We start from the raw sequence: 23,356 nt of genomic DNA, 5'->3' as shown, positions 1-23,356 counted from the left end.
CACTTATAATGAAGTCTTTTGACATGGACCCCAAGAAGCAGATTTCTAGCATATCAGATAACTAATCCAATTCAGTCTTGGACAAAGGCTAAGGAGGAAGATCAGATGCTCTTTCTAGAGAGATGAAGAATTCCTTTAGTTTGAATCAGATATCATTGCTATACTAGTCTAACCTTTACAATTTCACCTGAATGTAGCCAAAGCTCCCTGTAAGTGGGGGGAAATCTATTATTTTTTCTTAATAAAAGAACTCCAAAATTTTTAAAGAATAGCTTTATTTTATCACAGCTTGCAGTCACAGAAGAAATGCCTCAGAAATTGCTTTGTTACCTGGTTGCTCAGGGCAACTACAGTTATAGTATGATGGATATTCTTCTTGTACACAAGACTAGATCAGTCATGCCGACTCCAATCAGAAGCTTTTTAAAAAAATTATTATTATTATTTCATAATACAATCCAGGACAATTGCATTAAAGTCACTTTCTAAAAACTGAACTGTTACTCTAATATATTGGATTTCTATGCCAGGAACTTGGGTCTGAGACTTCATTCTATTTCATGTCGTCTCTGATTGACTTTTTTCTTTTTTTTTTTGTGCAATATTTCCAGAAGCAATTCCATCCCTTTTCCAGAGGAACAGCCTTAAAAGCCAACATTTTACTGGAATCATTTTTTTTGAGGTCAACAAGGAAATAGCATGCTTCAATTTGACCCCTCCTTTTAACACACATACACACACAGTTATGGTCTAGGCTATTTCGATATCATTTAAAGTGAACAGAAAAAGTACAACCATAACAATACATGACACATATTGGGCTTTGAAAAGTGCATTAGAAACATTATGTCATTTGATCTTTATATCAACACTAAGAGGAAGGAATTATAGATATTGTTATCTCCGTTTTATTAATGAGGAAAATGAGGCTCAGAGAGGCTGACTTATCCATGGTCACACAGCTGACCAGTATTGGAAGAAGAATCTGAGCTCCAAACTCAGAGCTCTTTCTACTATACCCCTTTTCTATTTATTATACCACTATACCCTTATGGAGATGAAGGCTCATATACCTGAGCCCATCAAACAGGGTGATAAAATACAAAGAAGGGCTATGGAGGCTTTATCTTTAGGGATCTTTAAGACCATAAAGGCTACCATCTGTCCTGGTTGTCATGATGATGGAGGCTGAATCAGATGAACTCTCAAGGTTCCATCTAGTTTATGATGAAGGTGAACATCCTGTATTTACATGATGGTACATGAACATTAATGACGATAGTTTTGGTACTGGAAACAGGAAAAAAAATGTTCTCTAGATTTCTCAGAGCCATCCCTTATTCCTATTTGCCTCTTACTGCTCTTCTGCTTTAGAAATGATATATAATTTTGATTCTAACAAAGAAGGTAAGGATTTTAAAAAGGAAAAAAAGAATGAAAGGAAGGAAGGAAAAAAAAGGAAGGAAGGAAGGAAGGGAGGGAGGGAGGGAGGAAATATGAGTATTGAATTTGGAATTATAGGGTCTGAGTTTGAATCTTGGTTCTACCACTTTCTATCTGTATGATTTTAAAGAGGTCCCTCAACTATATAGATTTCAGTTTCCTTACATGGAAAGTGAGAGATCTGGATTTAATGATCTTTAAGATCTCTTCTAGCCCTTGACCTATCATGCTACAATCTCATCCTCAAAATGATGGATTAGAAAATTTACTTCCATTTTCTAAAGAAACCTTGATAGAATAATTACAATAAAAATGATTAAAGTTTGATATTTAACTAAATAATCTTCAGTTATCTGAAAACTTTTCTAATGAGGAGTATCACATTCCTTCTACCTTATTTTACTAGTAAAATGGTACTTTGCTATAATAACAAGAGTAGATAATTTAATCTTAAAGGGAAAATAGGATTTGGAGAAAAGAGTTGAATAAGCAGGAACAAAAATTACTTATGCAAAATAATAATAATATATTTAAACAATGCCTAATATATGCCAGCCACTGAGCTTTACATATATGATTTCATTTGATGCTCACAAGCCTAATAGGTAGGTCTAGATCAAGCCTAGACAAAACCAAAATAAATATTATCAAATAACTTAGGTTCTACTGAAATATATAAAAAAATCAAAATAATAAGTAAATGAATTTGTAATTTGAGGACAGTCATAGCACTAATAAATGGAAAAGGTGGAGGATCATGAGATCATAGATTCTGACCTAGAAGGGATATTAGAAGATATTGAGTTCAATCCCTTCATCATATCAATGAGGAAAGCAATCCGCAGGGAAGTTAATTGATTTGGCCAAAGTTATAAAGACAGAAAGCATTATAGTTGGAACTTGAACCCAGTCTTCCAATTCCAGATTTATTACTCTTTCTATTGTTTTGTTTCTGAGGTGAACCAGTGACACTAAGAAGTGAATGGGGGGGGTGCAGTAAAAGATGCATCCCCGGGGTGGGGCAACTTGAACAAAGGCATGCAAATGGGACAGGCAATGGGGATGTTCATTTCATGGAATAGCAAGAAGTTTGAATGGGCCAAGGACTTCATAAATGGAAACTATGTGAAATAAACCTGGGAAGTATGGCTGGAGTCAGACTGTGAAGAGTTTAAATGTCAACTTATGTTTATAGTTAACAAAAGGGATCCACTGAAAGTGATGGGCAGAAAGGAGACATGATTGTGATCACTTCTGTAGGATATCTTCCTTACACTTAATACATCTTGCACAATACATAAATTGTGAAGTTGAATTGTATAATTTCCAGTATATGGACATCTAGGTAGCATATTACAGGGTCTGGAGTCAGGAAGACTTATTTTCCTGAGTTCAAATCTAGCCTCAAGAACTTTAATGCTGTGTGATCCTGGGCAAGTCACCTAATCCAGATTACCTCAGTTTTCTCATCTGTCAAATGGACAGGAAAAGGAAATGGCAAATCATTCCACTATCTTTGCCAAGAAAAACCCAAATGGGGTCACAAAGAGTCAGACATGACTGGAAAACAACTGAAGAAAAAGCCCATCAGGACCATTTACAAATATATATGAAAATATATATTTGTATATATATATATACACACACATTAAATATATATTGTATATATGTGTATATATATATATATATATATGTATATATAAGAGTAGGAAATGGCAAACCACTCCATTATCTTTGCCAAGAAAACCCCAAATGGGTTCACAAAAAGACATGAGTGCAAAATGACTAAACAGCAACAATTTCCAGCATTGGTCCATGTCCAGGTGGCTCACTTAGCAAAAACTCTCATGATAATTCTGTAATATGATGGCAAAACGTTACAGATGTGTGACTAAATGTGTAAAAATACTTATTTGAGAAAGTGCATTTTCACAGAAGAATTATGGTCATCCATGGTCCCCACCGTGACACAAGTTGGCTAGGGAAGAAGAATTATTGATGAAAGGTGTGAGAGATAATAATTCTTTCTGAGGACAAAGTACAATGTGTTCTTGCCTTGATGTGTGAGTGCTAGTCCCATTAGCATTTAAAAGAGAACACTTATTAGCTGAACTACTAAATGTCCTTTATACAATTTAATGAGTTTCACTGAAAAAAAATCACCAGCTTAGCTAAGAAGAAATTTAAACACTTTGCAATCATTCACAAATTCAGGAATTCTAATACCATATTTTAAAAGGTACTTTGCATCAAAGGAAACAGAAAAGTGAGAGAAACCTTGACAAATGAAGTGTAATTAGGGTAAAACAAGGCAATTCTAAGTTTTTAAGAGGTATCTTTGATCGCATTTCTTGGAAGTCAGGGAAACTGTGGCTATTGTTGACATTATAATATAACATCAGAACTGATGCCTGAGACATTGCATGCCTCTTTTTATTAAGAATTAAAGTGTAATGCAGAAAGATGTACCGCAAAAAGGGTTGTGCCAATCAGCAAGGTGAATGGACAGAAGATGCAAGAAATTGGGCTCTACCGGATCTTGCCATAACTATCTAAGAAATACATCATGCCTTATGCATGACATTTATGAAATGGAAATTAATATAATGTGTCAGAATTGAATGAAACCATTATTATTAGCATGCATTACTTTGATTATGTAGTTTTCACATTAGAATTTTAATGATCACCATCTACTATCATGTAAAATAAAACTAAATGCTCGATTCCTCAGAATTTTTATATGGACAGGCTTGTGTAGAAGAAAGTCCAAAACCTTTGAGGGAGAGAATCATGCCTTGTTGGTCTTTGTGTCTTCCATAACATCATGACATGCTGATTTTAGTTGTTTTCAGTTGTATCCAACTCTTCATGATGCCATTTGGGTTTTTTCCCCAGCAAAAATACTGGAGTGGTTTTTATTTCCTTCTCCAGCTCATTTGACATATGAGGAAACTGGGGCAAACAGTGCTAAGTGACTTACTCCGAGTCACATAGCTAAGAAGTATCTAAGACTGAATTTGAACTTAAATCTTCCTGACTCCAAGTCCAGAACTCTATCCATTCACTGCACTACCTAGTTTCTCCATGTCTCATGATGGGGGCACTTAACACTCTTGTTGAATGTATGATTGAATGAAAACTGATTACTTCCAAAGCTAGGTCCTAGACATTATGTTAGAGAAGACAGACCTATTTTAGCTATATACCCTAAAGAAAAAAGAACCTGAAAGGAAAGGAGAGTCCTATCACTGAGAAAAAGAGAAAAAAGAAGGCAGAAAGGAAAGAAGAAAGGGAAGGAGAAAGGGAGGGTAGAAGAAAGGAGGAATACAGGAAGGAAGAAAAGAAGGAAAGGAAGAAGATGTAGGAAGGGCAAAGAAAAGAAGAAATAAAGTGAAAGGAAAGAATAAGGGAGACAGAGAAGGAAGGAAGGAGTGAGTTTTAGAAGAGAGAAAGGAGGGAGAAAGAAGAAAGAAAGTGAGAAAGAAGAGAGGAAAGGGAATAAATAAGAAAAGGAGGAGATGGAGAAGTAAGGAAAGAAAGAAAGAAAGAGAAAGAAAGAAAGGAAGGAAGGAAGAAAAAAGAAAGAAGGAAGGGAGATAGAAAAACAAAGAAAGAAAGAGAAAAAGAAACAGAAGTTATAAATGATGTCAAAAAATGAAGTTGGAAAATTCCCTTCTAAAGGATAGTTCTGTAAAAGTGAAAGCTGGCAGCTGGGCAAGTATCTTCTGTCAAAGTATTCAGAGAAAGAAAGAGAACAGAAGGTTGAGGGGCACTGATATCAGCTGTGCCTCCCCAAGGTGCTGGGCTGCTGTCTAGCCCTGAGATGAGCTGCCTTTGAAGTTCAGCCTAACAGTCTACATGGCGAGACTTAGAAGTACAAGTCCCTAAACAGGGTCCGAACTTTCCAGAATGCAAACTCTCAAAGAGCTCGCCAATGTCAGGAAAGGACATTTGCTTTTCAAAGTCTTAGGAAAATTAACACAAGGAGTATAATCATATTACTGGCTCCCATGAGTACAAGGAACTTATTACAGATTTTTGTTCTGTCAGTATATATTGTCCCACCATGTAGTGTATGAAACTCTACCAGAAGCCAGAAGGTACATGCCACAGCCCCTCAGACTCTACAAAGGAGAGCTACTTTTCATTTGACTGAATTCATGATGTCCCCTGAGTATCCTTTAGAGAAGAAAGTCAGATAATGCAAAATGGGGAGGGCAACACTCTGCCATTTGAGCTACTTCCTCTGTTTACCTTGAACTGAGTGGTAAAATGCTAGTAACAATCTACTGCATCATCAATTTAGAAGTGAGGTCTTTAAAGATCATTTACTCCCACCCCTTAATTTTGGAGATGAGGATATTGAGAACCAGAGAGGTGAAGTAATTTCCTTGAAGTCACACAGCTAGTAAAGGATAAAGCTAAGATTTGACTCCAGATCTTTTGACTTTAAAGCTAACATTCTTCCTACTATGCCACAAGGAAGCCTTTGAGATCCATTGCTGGATCCTGCCCTAGAAGATGGACATTATCTTTCTTTATAGTAAGTTTTAGTATAGACATTCTGCCTGCTGTCAAGAAACTGTATCGCAGAAGGAAGAAAAACCTACTAGCTAAGGCTACTTGCATGTGAAATCTGCATCCTGTCTTCTGTGACATATTATGGACTTGCCTATTCAAGGAGGATAACGCAAACACACACCTTCAAAAGTCCAAGAGCCTCCCCTCTTCTCTTGCACTCTTTCTTTCTTATAACTATCCAATCTCATATGCTTTATAATGCTTTTAGATGTAAGTGACTCTGAATTATTAGCAACTCTGTGTCTTTCATCTTGAAGACTGACATTCTACATTTGAGGTCTCTCAGGAGGGAGAGACTATTATAACTTTTTTTTTTTTGCTTACCAAGAGAATTGCTAATGGTTTTCCTGGCCAGGGGTGTCTGGAGGAAGGGGGGTGGGGAAGGATAGGCACCATCTCTATAAATATTCTACCCATAATGAAGGCTTAAGCTTTCTTTCCTCTAATGAAATTCCTTCAAGGTCTACTGACAGAATCACTACATTCCTCACATTAAGAAAAGATACAAAAACAGAATTTTTTCCTTTACCTGTTTTGTTCTCATTTTGGAATCTGGAGAAAGATTGTTGTAGGTATAATGGGCTTGTGTCACACCACAAAAGAGGACAGCTACTATTCCTGAAATTCAAAGACAAAAGTGTTAGCTCCTATTTGCATATTTCACCCAGCCTGAGCCATAAGAATCTGCTTGCTAAGCTATTGGAGAATTTTAGAATTTCTATGATACTAATATTAAAAATTATAATAATTTTAGGAGGAATCATGGTTACATGGAGCCTGGAGATTTAGAATCAAGGGATCTGGGTTCAAATTCTGATTCTGCCACTCACTATTGGTTAGTCACTTTATATCTTTCTTGGGTCTCTGTTTTTTTTTTTTCTATTAAAAATAAAGAGGTTGAAATAGTTGCTTCCTTCCTTCCTTCCTCCCTCCCTTCCTCCCTCCCTTCCTTCCTTCCTTCCTTCCTTCCTTCCTTCCTTCCTTCCTTCCTTCCTTCCTTCCTTCCTTCCTTCCTTCCTTCCTTCCTTCCTTCCTTCCTTCCTTCCTTCCTTCCTTCCTTCCTTCCTTCCTTCCTTCCTTCCTTCCTTCCTTCCTTCCTTCCTTCCTTCCTTCCTTCCTTCCCTTCCTTCCCTTCCTTCCTTCCCTCCCTCCCTCCCTTCCTTCCTTCCTTCCTTCCTTCCTTCCTTCCTTCCTTCCTTCCTTCCTTCCTTCCTTCCTTCCTTCCTTCCTTCCTTCCTTCCTTCCTTCCTTCCTTCCTTCCTTCCTTCCTTCCTTCCTTCCTTCCTCCCTTCCTCCCTCCCTCCCTCCCTCCCTTCCTTCTTTCCTTCCTTCCTTCCTTCCTTCCTTCCTTCCTTCCTTCCTTCCTTCCTTCCTTCCTTCCTTCCTTCCTTCCTTCCTTCCTTCCTTCCTTCCTTCCTTCCTTCCTTCCTTCCTTCCTTCCTTCTTTCCCTGTTTCTAATCTTTTGTAGTTTTAAAGGTATGGCTTTAGGAACATAGATGATGGAAAGCAAATTCTTTCATTTTTGTTTTTATAACTCTAGTGCTTAGTACAGGGCCTTGCATATAGAAAGCATTTAATAAATGTTTGTTGGCTTTGATATTTGCATTTCCTTTTCTTCAACTCATTAGGTTACTTCATTTTTAAAATACATAATAGTCTACCAAGGATAACCAGAGAAGAGTGGGTTGAGGTGGAGACAGAACCATTATTAGGATGGTTTATTTGGACAGCCTTGAGATAACAATTATATAGTGATTTAAGGTTTGCAAAGCACTTTTATATAACATTTCATTTTATCCTTATAAAACTTTAGAAAGTAGGCTTTTTTGTCTCATCTTTTTAGATTAGGAAACTGAGACTTAGAGAGTTTAAGAGACCTACCCAAGGTCCATGGAGTTAAGAAATGTAGGAAGCAGGATTTGAACTTAAATTTTCCTTCCTGACTCTAACATTCCATTGTCTATGGAACCTAGATATCCCCATTAATGATATTTTTGTGGCTAGGGTTCCATTAATGATCATTCTTTGAATACAAATGAAATGTCAAATAATTGATAGATTTATTTAAATCATCATCATACATAGGCCAGCATGCTGGCAAATGTACAACCAGTTTTTTCTGTACCTTCCTTTTCCCTTTCAAGAAGGGACAACAGACAAACAAGGAAAATAAGCAGAGGGGAAAGAAAACCCTTCAATAATTCATTTTGCAGGTTCATATCCAAATTAAATTAAAATTACTCTTTAATTACATACTGTGTGCTTGTTCTAGGTGCTTAGACAGAAAAAAAATTTTAGACTACATATAGTAGCTTCCTTCAAAGAGCTGATATGGCCACACAAATATAAATATAAATTCAATTTGGTTCTTGTACTCTTCACAGTAGAGGTTATTCAGGAGAATATGTCATGGATTAAATATGGTTAAAAATTAGGAAAGGTAAGCATAAAAGAAGACTTCAGGGGAACTTGGGATGAGAAAGAACTCAGGAATAAGAAGAATAATCCTGCAGATGAATATAAATCTATTATATTTTGATCAGACTATCAAAATATATGCCTGCAAGTCTAAGATTTAGAATAATTTATATTTATACATATAATTAATACATTGCTGTTTATATATACATATATAATTTAAATAATACACACATATATATTATTTATATTTAATAATGTAAAAATAATTTACATTAATAATGTAAAACAACTGAATTTTACACTCATATTTAGCCAGGATAGTTGTTATAGATTAATAGGATCTTAGAGTTGGGTCACTTCCACATGACCAAAGAGTCCTGTCTATAATGTCCCTGCTAAGTGGTCATCCAGCCTTTGCTTAAAAACCTTTAGTGAAGGGAAATCCACTATTTATCATTTTGTATTTGCATAACCTTAAATATCACAATAGACATTTCCCCCTATAAAGGATGCTGAAATCTGCTCCTTTGTATTCTTCCACATGATGGCCCTCCATTGTTTTCTTTATATGAAACCCTTACCTTCTGTCTTAGAATCAAAACTATGTTTGGATTTCAAGACAGAAGAATGGTCAGGGCTAGGCAATGGCAGTAAAATGACTTGCCCAGGGCCACACAGCTAGGAAGTACCTGAATCCAAATTTGAACCCAGGACTTCCTATCTCTATGCTTGGCTCTCAATCCACTGTGCCTCTTAGCTACTCCCTCTCAAATCTTGAAGTCAGTTATAATCATCTGCCATTCTTCACAAACTTCTCTTACTCAGATCAAATATTTATTTCCTCTAAGAAAAAAAAATATCTTCAAAGAAAGAGAAAAGGACTTAAAATGCATACAAAATGATGTGTGTCTATGAGAGGGTGCATATGTGTGTGTGTTTGTGTGTGTGTGTGTGTGTGTGTGTGTGTGTGTTGGGATGGTTTGAGGACAACATGAGCTGGAAGGAATTTTCATAAAAATGGTGGTACTTGAGCTGAATCTTTTATAAATCTAAGTTTTAAGAGAAAGAGGGGATGAGGGAGTTGCTTCTAAATATGGGTAAGACATTTATCACCAGACTGACCAGAGTTTGACAATGTTTGTCACCCAAAGAAGTGGGGAAGTTGTAATTTGAAAGAACTGCTACTTTGAGGAAAGAATGGATCTATCCAATATGGAATCATATCATTTAAAATGACAGCTCAAATTTCTTAAAGTTAGAAGACTACGCATTGTAAAGATTTGCCAGAAATACGTATTTGGCTGTTGTTCAAAGAGTTTTATTCCATACATTTTTCTGCTTTATTTGATTCTCTTTTTAGGAAAACTAAACATAAAATAAAAAGAGAAGCAAAAATTCTTGTATAATTACATTTTACTCCACAATTTTTATTATATTAAATTGTATAAATGATAATTTTACTAATTCACCAAAATGACATTTTACTCCACAAAAGTACCATTAAAATCAACAAAAAGAAAACTTTTTATTTGTTAAAGTACTTCTAGGTCTGAAGGCATAAGGATACTCACCATGAAAAATGCTACTTATCCATTTTCATGTGTCCTGTGGCCTGTTAACAATTTTTCTGTTGAACAGAACCACCTATGAATAAACTCCTATCATCTACATGGAAATTTGAGCTCTCTCCTATCAGTATTTTGAGCCACGAGGAAGGGGATGATCCAGGGAAAAGAAAATATTTTTTGAGAATAAGCCAATATGACCAAAGGAAAAAATCAATAAAAGATAATAAATATACTGCTTCTCCTAACATCAGTCTGTTTCTCTCTGATTATTTGTACTGTTCTAAACTATGGTTTTTAGTATAGTCTGGCGGGATTGACCAAGGAGCATAGTAGGTCGGCATGAAGACACCATGAAAAGGGGAAAGGACATCTGGATTCTTCAGTGCCAAAAGTATGAGTTACTTACATGCATGACTCGCTTCCAGGATATTCTATATGTGAGCCCACTCTTCCAACTGACGTACTTATATGCATGTTTTCTTTCTACTCTTCACATCTTGCTACCTCAATATACATTTTTACTTTGGAATAATGATGTCCTCTGATGGACTGTTAAAGGTAAACACAGTGGTGGGAACTTATGAACTATAGTTTTAGGAATACAACTTCCTAAGAGGACCATGAGTCTTAGGTAGCTATTTATAATCTGCAAGTAAGATTTGGGATGGGAGAAATAGGTAATAGGAGGGAGGGGTTAACATTTTAATTCCTACAATCTCCCAGGAAAGCAAACCAAAGTGTAATGTTGAGAAATAAGTACTCTGAGGCAATGAGAGTATTTCTCTTCATAGCACCCAAAGACATTCAGTACATCCACATAAGCTGGTGACAAGTACTGTTGTTTTTAATGTTTTTAAGTTGGAGCTGACTTCATGAACAACAAATTATGGGAAGAGTATAAGCAAACCTTTTAATCCAAATACAACATAATACTTTTGATTGAATATATTTAATTCTGTGCACAAAGTTATCGTGTTGGATAGAATTAAAAAGAAGTACTGTTTGCCAAGGTTTTCCCCATAGCCCTCCTTTTTACTCTCCCATTTCCCTTGTCAGTGTCACTCCTCCCATAGGTTCCACAAAAATAACCCCTGAGCACATATCTCTTAAATCTTTAGCTCTGACCTTTTTCTTATGCTTCAGATGTGTAATTCCCTAAAACCATAGAATATTTTTCTTGAATTTCATATCGGTACTTCAAAATTAACATAATTTGAGAAAATCTTCCTATTAATTTTTATGCTTCTTCTGACTCCCTCTTGTCAGTCTTACCACAATTTACCCATTTACATGGCTATTTAAAACCTGGCTTTGAATTTGACTCTTCCTCTCTCTCACTTCCTAATTGAAGTAGTTTCCAAATCCTGTGCAGTCTGGCTAAAACCTCCTCTCTCTGTTCCCTCCTATGCACTCCCATAGCTACCACCCTTGTATAAGTCCTTAGGATAACTTATGTAGACTATTGCCAAGGTCTCCGATTTGTCTTTCCACTTCCAGGATATACCTGCTCCAATCCATATGAGGCTAAATTAATCTAGCTGATACTAAGGTCTCTTCATGGCCATCTGATCGAAACTATTCCATGATTGGTATTCATAGAATGCTAGTGCCAAACAACCCATAGAAATTATCTAATTCAATTTTTTCATTTTAAATATTGGGTCTTAGGACTAAAGGAGTCATCCTATGTCACACAGCTAGTAATGTGGGGGTTTGATATTAAGTAGAATAAAAAGTCCCCAAGGATCATTTAAAAAAATTTTTAATTATGAATATCTATTTAGAGAGATAGTCTGTGTTTTGGGCATAATGATAGAATTAGTGGGGAAGAATTAGGGTCAAACTTGGAAAAGAATGTCCCAGAAGGAACGCAAAGGCTATAATCTTCAATGGTGGAGGGAATATTCTTCATCATCGTCTTCATGATGGGTCTTTCAAAGCATCCCAAAGTCATGAAGGTGAATAGAATTTTGTCCAAAGTGTTCCTATATTGATTAGCATTATCATTTCTCTGTCAATCATTTTTCTGGTTGATGTGTATTCATTGGCTAATATTCTACTTGTTAGTGACATAACATAGCAGTGTGGACTAGCGTGGTATGGTGGAAAGATTACTTGATTTGGCACCAAGGAGGCCACAATCAAATCCCACGTAACATACTTGTTAGCTCCATTGGACTCTACCTTTTTCAGCCTCAGTTTCCTCTTTCATAACATGAGAAGATACTAAATTGTACTTCCATTGGATTATAAGTTCTTTGAGGGCAGTGCTTAGCAATGCCTGGTTTAGTAAATATTTATTGATTTATTAACTGACTACTTCAAAGGGTTATTAAGGAGGATAATCAGACAACATATATACATATAAACGGTTTTAAAAATCTTAACATGTTATATAAATATGTATTAGATATTATTATTAATAAATCCATTATTCTGATTGCTCATTTTTGAAAGGAGGTGACAGATATGCTCCCCTCAAGCTACAAAGGCTTTGAGTAGGGACTTTATATCTAAATACCAATCCAGCTAAGTTCTGAGAGAATCATCTCATCACTAGTCAATCAGACAATAAATGACATAAATAAGTGCCAGGCACTGTTGGAAAGCCCCAGGGAAGGCAAAAGACAGAACTGTATCTTAAGGAGCTCATATTCTAATGGGGAGACAACATGCAAACATTATGTGCACTCAATATTCCGGATCATTTGAGATAATAAGCAGAGGGAAGAAGCTAGCATCAAGTCTTCATCAGAAGGGTTAATGTTTGCATTTTTTAATCCATAGTAACACATGAATATGGTTCATCTAGGCCTGAATGGTCTATAAGATGAGATGACAGATTCTTCCTATTGTTTACCAGGTAAAATCTAATTTCTGGACCCTCCATAATTTGGCACCACTATGCCCTCACAGCTTATCCTTGCTCCAGTTCCTCTTTGGGGGACTTTATGCTCCAGTCAAACAAATTAAACTCACTAATGCCTACAGAAATTCCTGTGGTTTACTTCTTCTGAGACTTTGCTTACTTTGTCAACCCTTAGGATGTTCTCTTCCCAAAGCCCTACCTGTCTGTATGTCCAGTATAAAATGGCACCTCCTTCCCCAAGCCCTTCGGCCAGAATTTAGCTTGTCTCCTCCAACATCACATAGTCCTTTGTTTGGGTCTCAGAGGTACTTAAGTCATAGCATTGCAAAATTCAAGTCAAACTGAAAGAAAATTTAGAAATCTTCTTAATCTTTATTTGTGTCATGGACCCCTCTGGAAGTTTGGTGAAGCCTATGGATCTTTCCACAGTGGTAGCCAGAGTATCTTGAGTAAATCCAGAGTATCCTGAGTAAATGTAAATAGCAGAAGTAGCTCCAAATCTACCAAGGGAAAACTTGTATGTGACGTAGGATTTTCCTGGCATTATGTCTTCTTTGTTCTGTTTCAATATATCTGACCTCACTTGTGATTGGCATGGGGATCCTGCTGTCACCCAGGACCAGCCTCTTGGGAGTAAACTCCCACAATAATCCATATTAACCTAATTGACCCTAATAAACAGCACAAAACTTGTTAATAACCAAGCTGGTATAGGCCCCTTTTTCTTTTTTATCTTGGTATTCTTGTGAAGGGTAAGTCACCCCTATATTGACATACTTGGTACAGAACAAGTCTAGTGTCCTTACAATTGGTGTAGGTGGCAGGATTCCCTGCCTTCCTACAAATATTGTTTCTTTACAACCCCTATTCCAGAGTAATATTTTTAAATAATTGGAAGAAATGCTAAATTTTAGTTGGAGAATTTTGTTGTTTAGTATTTTCAGTTATGTCCAACTCTTTGTGACCTCTTTTGGAGTTATCTTGGTAAAACACTAGAGTGTTTTTGCCATTTTCTTCTTCAGCTCATTGTACAATTGAGGAATTAGAGGCAGTGTTTGCTCAGGTCACACAACTAGGGAGTATTTGAGGTTGGATTTGAACTCGGGTCTTCCTGACTCCAGACTGGGTATTCTATTCACTTTACCACTCAGTTAGAGGTTAGTGAAAATAAATGTCATTTACTCCATCCCATCATGTGCCTCCTAAAATCCATCCATAAGTCTTGGAGCCCAAGTTAAGAATCCCTGATCTAATACAATCCCCCATTATGCAAATGAAGTAATTGAAGTCTAGATGTGGTAACTGACCTGCTCCCAAGATCATGCCATTGTGATTGGATCAAACCAAGTTGACTGACTCCAAATACTACTCTCCTTCTTCTCTTAATCTTCCTCTTTTGCCTTAGAATTATTTGGGTCTGTTTTATTCTGTTATATTTTTAAGCTTTATGACAGCCATGAAAATACATTTTTGTATTTTGTATTTCCCCTAGTGCCTAGTCTAGTGTCTTCCCCGTAGCAGGTGTTTAAGGACTGTGAAATGAATCGGATTGCATTAGTAAGCAGTTCGCATGAGTGATTATAATTAGTATTACTTTGGCATAGTAATAATGTTTTTAGTACATTCAAATGAAGTTCATAGTTTTTCTCCTCTCTGTTACATCTCCAAGATCTAAAAACAGCACTGATATTGACAGTTTTCTCTGCCATATATATAACTTAATCCTCATCATGCACACGTTTTAAAGATGGAGGCACTAGACTTCATTTCTCAACAGTCAGAGTTCCCTGTCTGATCTCTCTCCCTCCAAGAACCAGTAATGAGACTCCCTGGGCTCTCTGAGTTTTCCTTCTTTTTGTGACCTACTCTGAGTGTATATTTAGCTGCTGTCTGCTTCTTGAAGAAGGAATGGAGGAGGGAACATATATATATATATATATATATATATGTGTGTGTGTGTGTGTGTGTGTGTGTGTGTGTGTGTGTGTGTATGTATATATATATATATTGAGCACCTACTATGTACCAGACGCTGTGCTAAGTACTTTACAGTTATTATCTCATTTGATCCTCACAATATTTCTATTGGAATAGGTGATATTATCATCCCTATTTTATTATTGAGAAAACTAGGGCACACTGAGGGTAAGTGATTTGCCCAGGATTACATATTTAGCAAGCATCTGAGGCTCAATTTGAACTCAGATCTTCTTGACTAGGCAGGGGTTCTAACAGCTGCATTATCTAATTACCTATACTAAAAGAAGCAGTGTCACTAGTCCCAGGCATGCTTTAGCAACAGGAATTCTAGAGTGCTATACAAGATTCTGAGAACATGTTCAGTAAGAAAACTTCAGTAGGAGATGACATGTAGGGAGGATATGGTCAGGAGTCACGTAGGACGAGAAGGCATGAATGCATCATGATTTCCATTGTTGGGGTGGGGGCACCCACTCTGATGAGATCACAAATGTCACCTCATATTGTAAACCTCAAAATTTCTCAGACTTATGAATGTTAGGGGTTTCCCCCATTGGGGAATCTTCTACTTTAAAAAATTCCCTAGCAGATGGTGAGAACTCTACTTGAGTGTGGGGGCTCCTTGCCTTGGGAATATCCCTACTCCACCCTACTTAGGACTGCTTTAGGACAGAGAGCTCCTTGAGAACAATGAAAAGTACTTTGATCCATGCTTATGGAAGGGACAGGAAGTTCTTTGAGTCATGACTGTTTTAGAATTGATACAATGGGATACTAAGTACCTTTAAAGGTGGGGCAACTTATAAACTACTTAAACCTAAAAGGGTGATAACTTATTCAGAGGTTTTTTCTAATGAAATTTGTCGACACAGCAGCATTTTTTTCCTGACTTACTAAAGAGATTAAAACTACTCAGCTGTGAATTCAAAATGGGAGGTCCTTTAGAAACATCTACAGTGATTGGTAGATGTAAGGGATTAGGGGAGGTGACAGAGAAGATTTTGCCCTTAAAAATAAGAGCTCAAGGAAGAGCTGGGAAGTCATTCTGAAACATTCAGAATGGAGAGACTCATTCTGAGGAGACTGATTCTGAAACATTCAGATGGAGGAGGGAGCTGGTGAAAGCAGCTGAGATGCTGCTGGCCTTGTGTCATTAGAAATCCTTACTTAGACAGATCTTATGGTGAGTTATAAAAAACTGACTGATTTTCTCTTTTAAGACTCAGGTCTAGGCCATATTGGCTTGAGGCCCTTCATACTTATTCCTTTCTTACTCTCCCTATCTTTCTTTGATTACTCATTGTATTGTTAATTAAAATCTCTATAAAACCCAATTGACTTGGGTATTTGAATAATTGGGAATATTTCCCTGGCAACCACCTTATATTTGATTTTAAAACCCAAGACACTGTAGTGAAACATATTTCTGCGGTCAAATTTACTCACCCTCTCTTATATCTATCACAATTTATATCTTCCACTATTTTAATCACTACAGTTTAAGACCTCAACCATTTTAAATCTCACAATACTGAAGACTGGGAAAGACACACTGTGCCAAGTGCTAGGGATAAAAAGCAAAAGCACAACACACTCCTTGTCCTCAAGAAGCAAATAGTCTATTGGGACAGCATGTACTCAGCTAAGTAGATCAAAGTTAATTTGAAGAGGGAGAGGCTACAAATAGCTGAGAGGACATCACAAAGGGCCTTGAAGGAAGACTAGGATTCTGAAAGGTATATATGAAGAGAGAGCTCACTGCAGGCATAGGCAAAAAGTTTGTGCAAAGTCACATAAAGAGCAGATGAAAAGGCAATTTCAAGGGAACAGTTAGTGGTCCAGGTTGGCTAGAACATAGAGTGTGTGAAGGGGGTAACATGAATTAAGTCAGGAATTTGAAGGGGAAAGAGCCAATTGTGAGGAGCTTTAAATGTTAGACTGGGAAGTGTATTATTTTAGAAGCAGTAGGGACCTCCTGAAGTTTTTTTTTTTAAACTACGACAATGATTTAGTCAATCCTGTGCCTTAGAAAGATGATTTTGATAGGTAAGACCAAGATGGGTTAGAGAAAATATAAAGAAAAAACAGAGAATCCAATGAAGAGCTCAGCAAAGTAATCATGATGAGGAAAGATGAGGGCTTGGATTTTGGTGGCCACTTTGTAAATGGAAAGAGAAGGATCGAGTTGAGCAAAATTGGGGAGTTAGAAGTGACCAGACTTAGCCAACCAGTTGACAATGGAGAGTGAAGATTCAGAGTTGGATCTAAGGTCATGGATGGTGATATCCCCAACAAAAACTGGGAAATTTTGAAGAAGGTCCATACCTTGGTTAGTATTGAAGTGGGGTGGGAGGATAACAAGTTCCATTTCATATCTACTGAGTTGGAGATATATCAATAAGACATCTAAGTTGAAATGGGAGTTAATGACAAATGACTATTTAGGAGAAATGATAGGACTAGATAAGCTAGAATTCACATCTTGAGTTTAAAGCTGTGTCATATTAGTGCCAGCTTTCTCCTACCTCCTTTTTTGTTGTCATTCCATTTGTCCCTGTGTCATTGCTGCAGAACTCTTGGTTCTTCGAGATTGGGGCTTTAATGGAGATAGGGAGTGAATTTGTGACTTGATTGGTTTAGGGATTGAATTCCCAGATTAAGAAATGAAGATTGCTACTGTGTAAATGGAATTATCCTCCTTCCTTCTTTTTAACTTAATCAGTCAGGCACTTGAAGATCCTTTTACAAGAAAGCTCAGACCCTCAGAGAAAAGAAGTTCATACCCTCGAGAGACAGGAAGTGGATTCCACAGGTACTGCCCCATGGGCAGTGCCAGGCAAATTAAGAAACTATAATTGGTTCCTGAGATGTGACAGGGAGAGCTGATAGTGGAGAAAACTGTGTATAAGGGGAAGCCTTTGGGACCATGGAGGGTCTTTGGCAGGTCAGCTCATGTGAGCATGGGAGGTCTTTTGGGCAGCTCACTCTTGTGCACATCAGCCTGGCGTGTGTTGGAGACTCTTTTGCTGCTCAGCCTCTTTGGTGTTAGTCTTTTGGTTTGGTCATATGCTGGGCTGGAGACACTCTCCTGGGCTGGTGAGACTTGCTGAAGAGACTACCATGACTCCTGGTTGGAGATCAGGACCTGAGGGAGCCTTTGTCGGAGTTGAGCGGGATTTCTTTGGATGGGCAGTTATAGGGTATTTAGCTAGGCAATATTCCCTATCTCCTTCCTACATTTCCCTCTCTTTACTAACTCTCCTTTGCTGTAATAAAGCTACTAAAGCTACTAACAGACTCAGAGTTTAAGTTTTAATTATTATAAACAGTGATCACAATTTTTTTTAACTATTACAATTTGATAAAACCATTTTAACTCTTACAGACCACAATTGATGATTTTATGATTTTAGAATGCTGTCTATAACATCACTTGCCACATCCAGTATATGACAGAGAAGGGATTTGAGCCAGTCTTGATGGCTCTGAGGCAAGTTTTCTATCCACTATATCAGTGCCTCTGGATCATAGTCAAAATTAAGTGAAGGAAGCAGAAAAGCTTCCCCCACCCCAGACTCTTGTGGCTTATTTACCTTATTCTGATGGGAAATTGCTCCTCTTTTCACCTTGACCAATCTCTCTGACATTGCCTGGATTCTGGAAACTGACTTTCATCCACTTTAGTGTTACTCATCACCTTATTCACCTCGCCTTCTAAAGCTTATAACGAAGTGCAATAGATCCTACTTATTATATATGATATATTCTACTTATAAACTTATTTGAACCAGGTGACACTGTTCTCCCAAATGTGGGATTCCTCACTTCTTGTCTGCTTTACCCAGACTACCTTGTGCTCTTGTTCTAATCTTATATTATTCTATGTAGGCCCCTAATTTTCTACAGTTACAAACAAGGACATTTGGAACTATTAAAAAAGTACAAAATACTGTCTTACTTCCCAAAATAAAGGGGCAAAATCATTCTATCTCAAACTGAAGGTACTTTTTGAAACCATTTTCTCCTCTGAAAGAAATAGTTGGTAGAACTTAGGAGGAATAATGTGGGGACACAAATGAAGCAAAGTTAGGATAAAAAATGAGGACCCTGTGCCTAAAGGAAACTGAATGATAACCAGAGCTCCTGACTAATATTTGAACATAGATCTCCTAGTCATGCTCTTACAATGAGCTCACAGTGGAGAGTATGCCCATAAAAGCACTGGTTGTAGCATTAATCATTTAGGCAAATATAAATAAGATCCATAGCCAAGAGATTTTGACATCTTTTGAAAGAACTGTTTTGAGAAACTACAAAGAGACTCATAGTTAAGTCCAAAATAATTGGCAAGCAAATAAATTTTGGAAAGAGCAAGATGAGGCCCATCATTATTCAAAAAATCATATCCTTTGGGCAAATTAAAACTTTCTAGGGAGCAAGCTATAAATAAACCCAAGTGTAGAATTAACTCTTTAAGAGTTAAGAGAGTACTATTACTATAATAAACAATGAATGTTGTCTTAGTGACCTGAAGACTATAAATGTCTTTGCACACATGTTGAGGTATTGACACACATCAGGATCACGGGGATAATAAGTAGCTAGTTTACAAAAAACAGAAATTATAGAACTTAGCTGTGTATCTAGGAACACATATGAACTTGAGTAAGACCCCCAGAAAAGCTCTTAACAGAGGTAAGTATTTCTTCAAGCCAGAATCAGAATAAAGATTTTTAGAGATGGAAGCTATCTTACAGATCACCTAGTGGAATCTTTTCATTTTACAAATGAGGAAACTAAGGCTCAGAGAAATTGATTGACATGATAAAGGCAACAGAAGGAGTAAGTATTTGAGATAAAATACCAATTCAGGTTTTCTGACTTTTAAGTAAAATATTCTTTCCAGGATCACAAGCAGGTGTCATTTTTGATTCCACTTTCATCTACTATACCTAATCATTATTACCATCATAATATCTCTTTTAAAATGTTTTATTTTTTCCCAATTACATGTAAAAACAAATTGTAATGTTCATTTTTAGAGTTTAAATTTTTTTCTCCTTCCCTTCCATGCCTCCCCATTCCCTGATAGTAAGCACTCTGATATAGATGTTAAATATTATATACATATATATATACATGTATTACATATATGTATGTGTGTGTCAGTGTCAGAAGATATATATATATATATATACATATATATATATCACCCTGGTATAGGCCTTCTTCATCATTTCATATCTGATCTGTAATCTGTTGCTTGGTATTCCTAGCTCAAATCTCCCCATATCCCACTCCATTTTCAACTTAGTTGTCAGATCATTGGAGATTTGTGCCTAAAATGCAGGTCTGACCAATCACAACCTACTCAGTAAACTCTATCGACTCCCTATCATCCCCAGCATCAAATATAAAATCCTCTGTTTGGCTTTTAAAGCTCCTCATAAACCCGTCCCTTTCTACTTTTCTAGCCTTTTTATACTTTATCTTCCTCCATGAATTTTATCATTCAATTTCCCTGATCTTCTTGATTTTTCTCTCAAAATACACCCTTTCTCCCAGTTTTGGACATTTTCACCCCAGGTTTAGAACACTCTGCCTCCTCACCTTTGCCTTCTGGCTTTCTTCAAAACTCAAATAATGTCCTACAAGAAACCTTTCCTAGTCCTCTTTCATTTTAGTGCCTTCCCTCTGAGACCATCAATCCTGTATATAACTTGTTTGTACAAAGTTGATTTCATGTTGTCTATCCCATTAAATGGTGAAGTCCTTGAGAACAGGGATTGCTTTCTTTTTAGAAAGTAATAAATTCTTGTTGATTTGACTTGACTTGACTCTACTGCATGTTGCAAGATTATTTCTAGTTCATGGATAGTCTTTACAAAAGAATTTATTCTTCCTCCAAATGGAAGAATGTTTCCAAGCTGGGTAGGTATACTTTTTACTCACAGATGTAATGAAATAAACAGGTGGTAGGATTCAGTACTTGTCAGATATTTATAAGATTTTATCCCTAATTCACAGCTCCACAACTAGGATGCAAAGAACTTGGAGAGACTTCAGAGAATAGAAGGTTAAAGGAACTTCTCTTACTTAGCTCAGAAAAGTAAGGCTGCAAGGATCTTCCAAATATATTAACTATTATAAGGGATCATATGAGTGGCCAGTTTCCATCTTTCCATCAAAGATAAATTATTAGATGAAGAGAAAAGTTTTGTCTGCTTTCCATTTACATTTTATTTTAATATTGTTACTGGTTGTTCAAGAGTTGGAGCCTGTTGTCATATCCCCATGTATTGAAAAACAAGACAGAGTTTTCTGTATTTTCTATGGGTTTAGTCAATGAAGAAAATTTTCTATTACTCACCTGCCTGATCCTAAGCCCATCCTATTGCCCCCATCCTTCACTTTTCATTCCCCCTTATAATGAATGGTTGACATTAATGGGATATTTTAAGCTTTAAAAGGTGCTATAGGTAGGGGTATGCCAGTAAATATTCCAAGAGAAGAAAACATCTGAGCTGAGTCTTGTAGGGAGGAAGGGATGAGTGAGTGAGAGAGAGAGAGAGAGAGAGAGAGAGAGAGAGAGAGAGAGAGAGAGAGAGAGAGAGAGAGAGAGAGAGAATGAATTCCAGGCATGTGGGAGAGTTTGTGCCAATGTTACATAAACAAGGAATGTGTCCTGTGAGAGAAATACCAAGTGGGATAATGTAGCTAGGAGAAATATTGAGTGTTAGGAATGGTAGAAAGGACCTAGATGAGGAAAATAAGGCACAGATTAAGTAACATACCTATGGCCACGTGGCTAATAAGTATTAAAAGCAAAGTTTTAACCTAGATCTTTCCTAATTCCAAGACAAACCATCTTTCTTCTGTGTGTACTATACTGGGCATCCTTCATTTTTTGAAGAGGACCATTGGCATCTCAAAAGATGGTTTGATTCACATGTGAGTTGGATTTAAGTGAGTCAGTATTGCACAAAGTTGTCAGCTTCATTCTCTCTTTGAGAGTCACTGAAGTCTAGTGGAAAGACAAGAGTCAGGTCAATTAGTGATGATCCAGATTGTGGTGCATAACCCTAGCGCTGTCAATATCTTACCAATCTTTAAGTGCTCTATAATGTCTTTTTTCCAGCTAATTTCATGACTGTTGGAACAAATTGTTCTCATTTCTCCATTCTACTAAGGGAAGTCTTCACAAGTTTGAGGTAGACATCTCCCTAAGTTGCTGATGGGTTTGAGGCCATCAGCTATTTTCTACATGACTTAACTTGTCTGCTTAAAGGGTTTTACTGGTGTGGAGCTATGCACACTACAGTTCCTTGGAGTCACAGATGAGAAATAAATGAAAGGTTTGAGTATAGTGTGAATATTCAGTAAATACAGTTAGTTTCTATTCCTCTTCTTTGTCAGAGAGGAAAAAAAAAACATTTTCCTCATTTGAGTTAGGGATGATGGTTGTGGTTGTCCTTTCTTTACATTTGGGAAAATAGGAGATGGCACAAGGTAAAAAAAGGACAAGACATTATAGTGATAAGGTATGATTATGGGAGAAAAGAGGATCCCTTCTGGAATCTGTAGGGGAGTAGCCCCCACAAAGAAAATAAAAAACAATTAGAGATTTTGCTTATTTTCCCTTTCCATGCTTTTGAATGTATTTAGGCATGTGCTTATTCAAACAGCTGTCATATTTAAGCATCTATTGGGTATGAGTCAGCATAGTTTTCTTCATCACTGGTTCAGATATAATTTTACTTAAAGATAGAGAGTAGCTCAAAGGTGGTTAATTCGATCAAGGAAAGGAGTCAGAATCCACCATTGTCATCAGCAAAGAATCACTCTATTTTGTTGTTTCAACATTTAATGATGTGATGTTATGCTGGATAAAATGGACAGATGTTTAAATTATTTATATATCTCTACACCCTATCATCTCAGTTCTTTCAAAGAATATATTATCACTTTCAATATCAGCATCAATATCATTTATAATGGCATTTAATGCTAATTTAAAGATCACACACTAGTATCAAGAGTGGAAAGGGATCTTTGAGATCATATGGTAAGGCCCAGATAATTTTACTGACTTGTCCAAATAGGTAATAAGAGAGTTCACTTCAAGAGAAATTAAATGACTTATCCACAGACATTTGGGTAGTTACCCTAGGTCCTTCAGCTCCAAATTCATTTAATCACACTGCCCTTAATGAAAACCTTAGAAACTGCCTTTGGCCTTATGGTCTCACATTGGCCATCTCTGGACAAGATCACCTCAACATTTGTTTTAAGGACATTTATCTGCTTTCAAAGGAGGGAGCAGATTTACAGCATCATATGGATTAAGCATTCATTGATTCAAATATAAATAAATCTGCTTATCTAGATTTATTACAGGCCACGTCCATTTTCTTCACATGTCATTCTAGTTGAGATGACAAACTCCTAGCAACCACAGCCTGTGCTGCTGATAAAAATTATTCAGTAGTT

At 36.8% G+C, this 23,356-nt stretch overlaps 1 protein-coding gene across 1 annotated transcript in view; it reads right to left on the bottom strand.

Moving 5' to 3' along the window:
- Positions 1 to 23,356, bottom strand: part of SLC9A9 (solute carrier family 9 member A9) — a 747,353-nt gene that overhangs the window by 371,638 nt on the left and 352,359 nt on the right. The window contains exon 9 of the mRNA XM_007502095.2: positions 6,557 to 6,645. Within this exon, the coding sequence (XP_007502157.1) occupies positions 6,557 to 6,645 (89 nt within the window). The remainder of the gene's footprint in view (positions 1 to 6,556; positions 6,646 to 23,356) is intronic.

The sequence above is a fragment of the Monodelphis domestica genome, chromosome 8, assembly GCF_027887165.1.
Source record: "Monodelphis domestica isolate mMonDom1 chromosome 8, mMonDom1.pri, whole genome shotgun sequence".
NCBI lineage: Eukaryota > Metazoa > Chordata > Mammalia > Didelphimorphia > Didelphidae > Monodelphis > Monodelphis domestica.
Note: the sequence above shows the minus strand (reverse complement) of the source record. Positions and strands in the feature narration are given on the sequence as shown.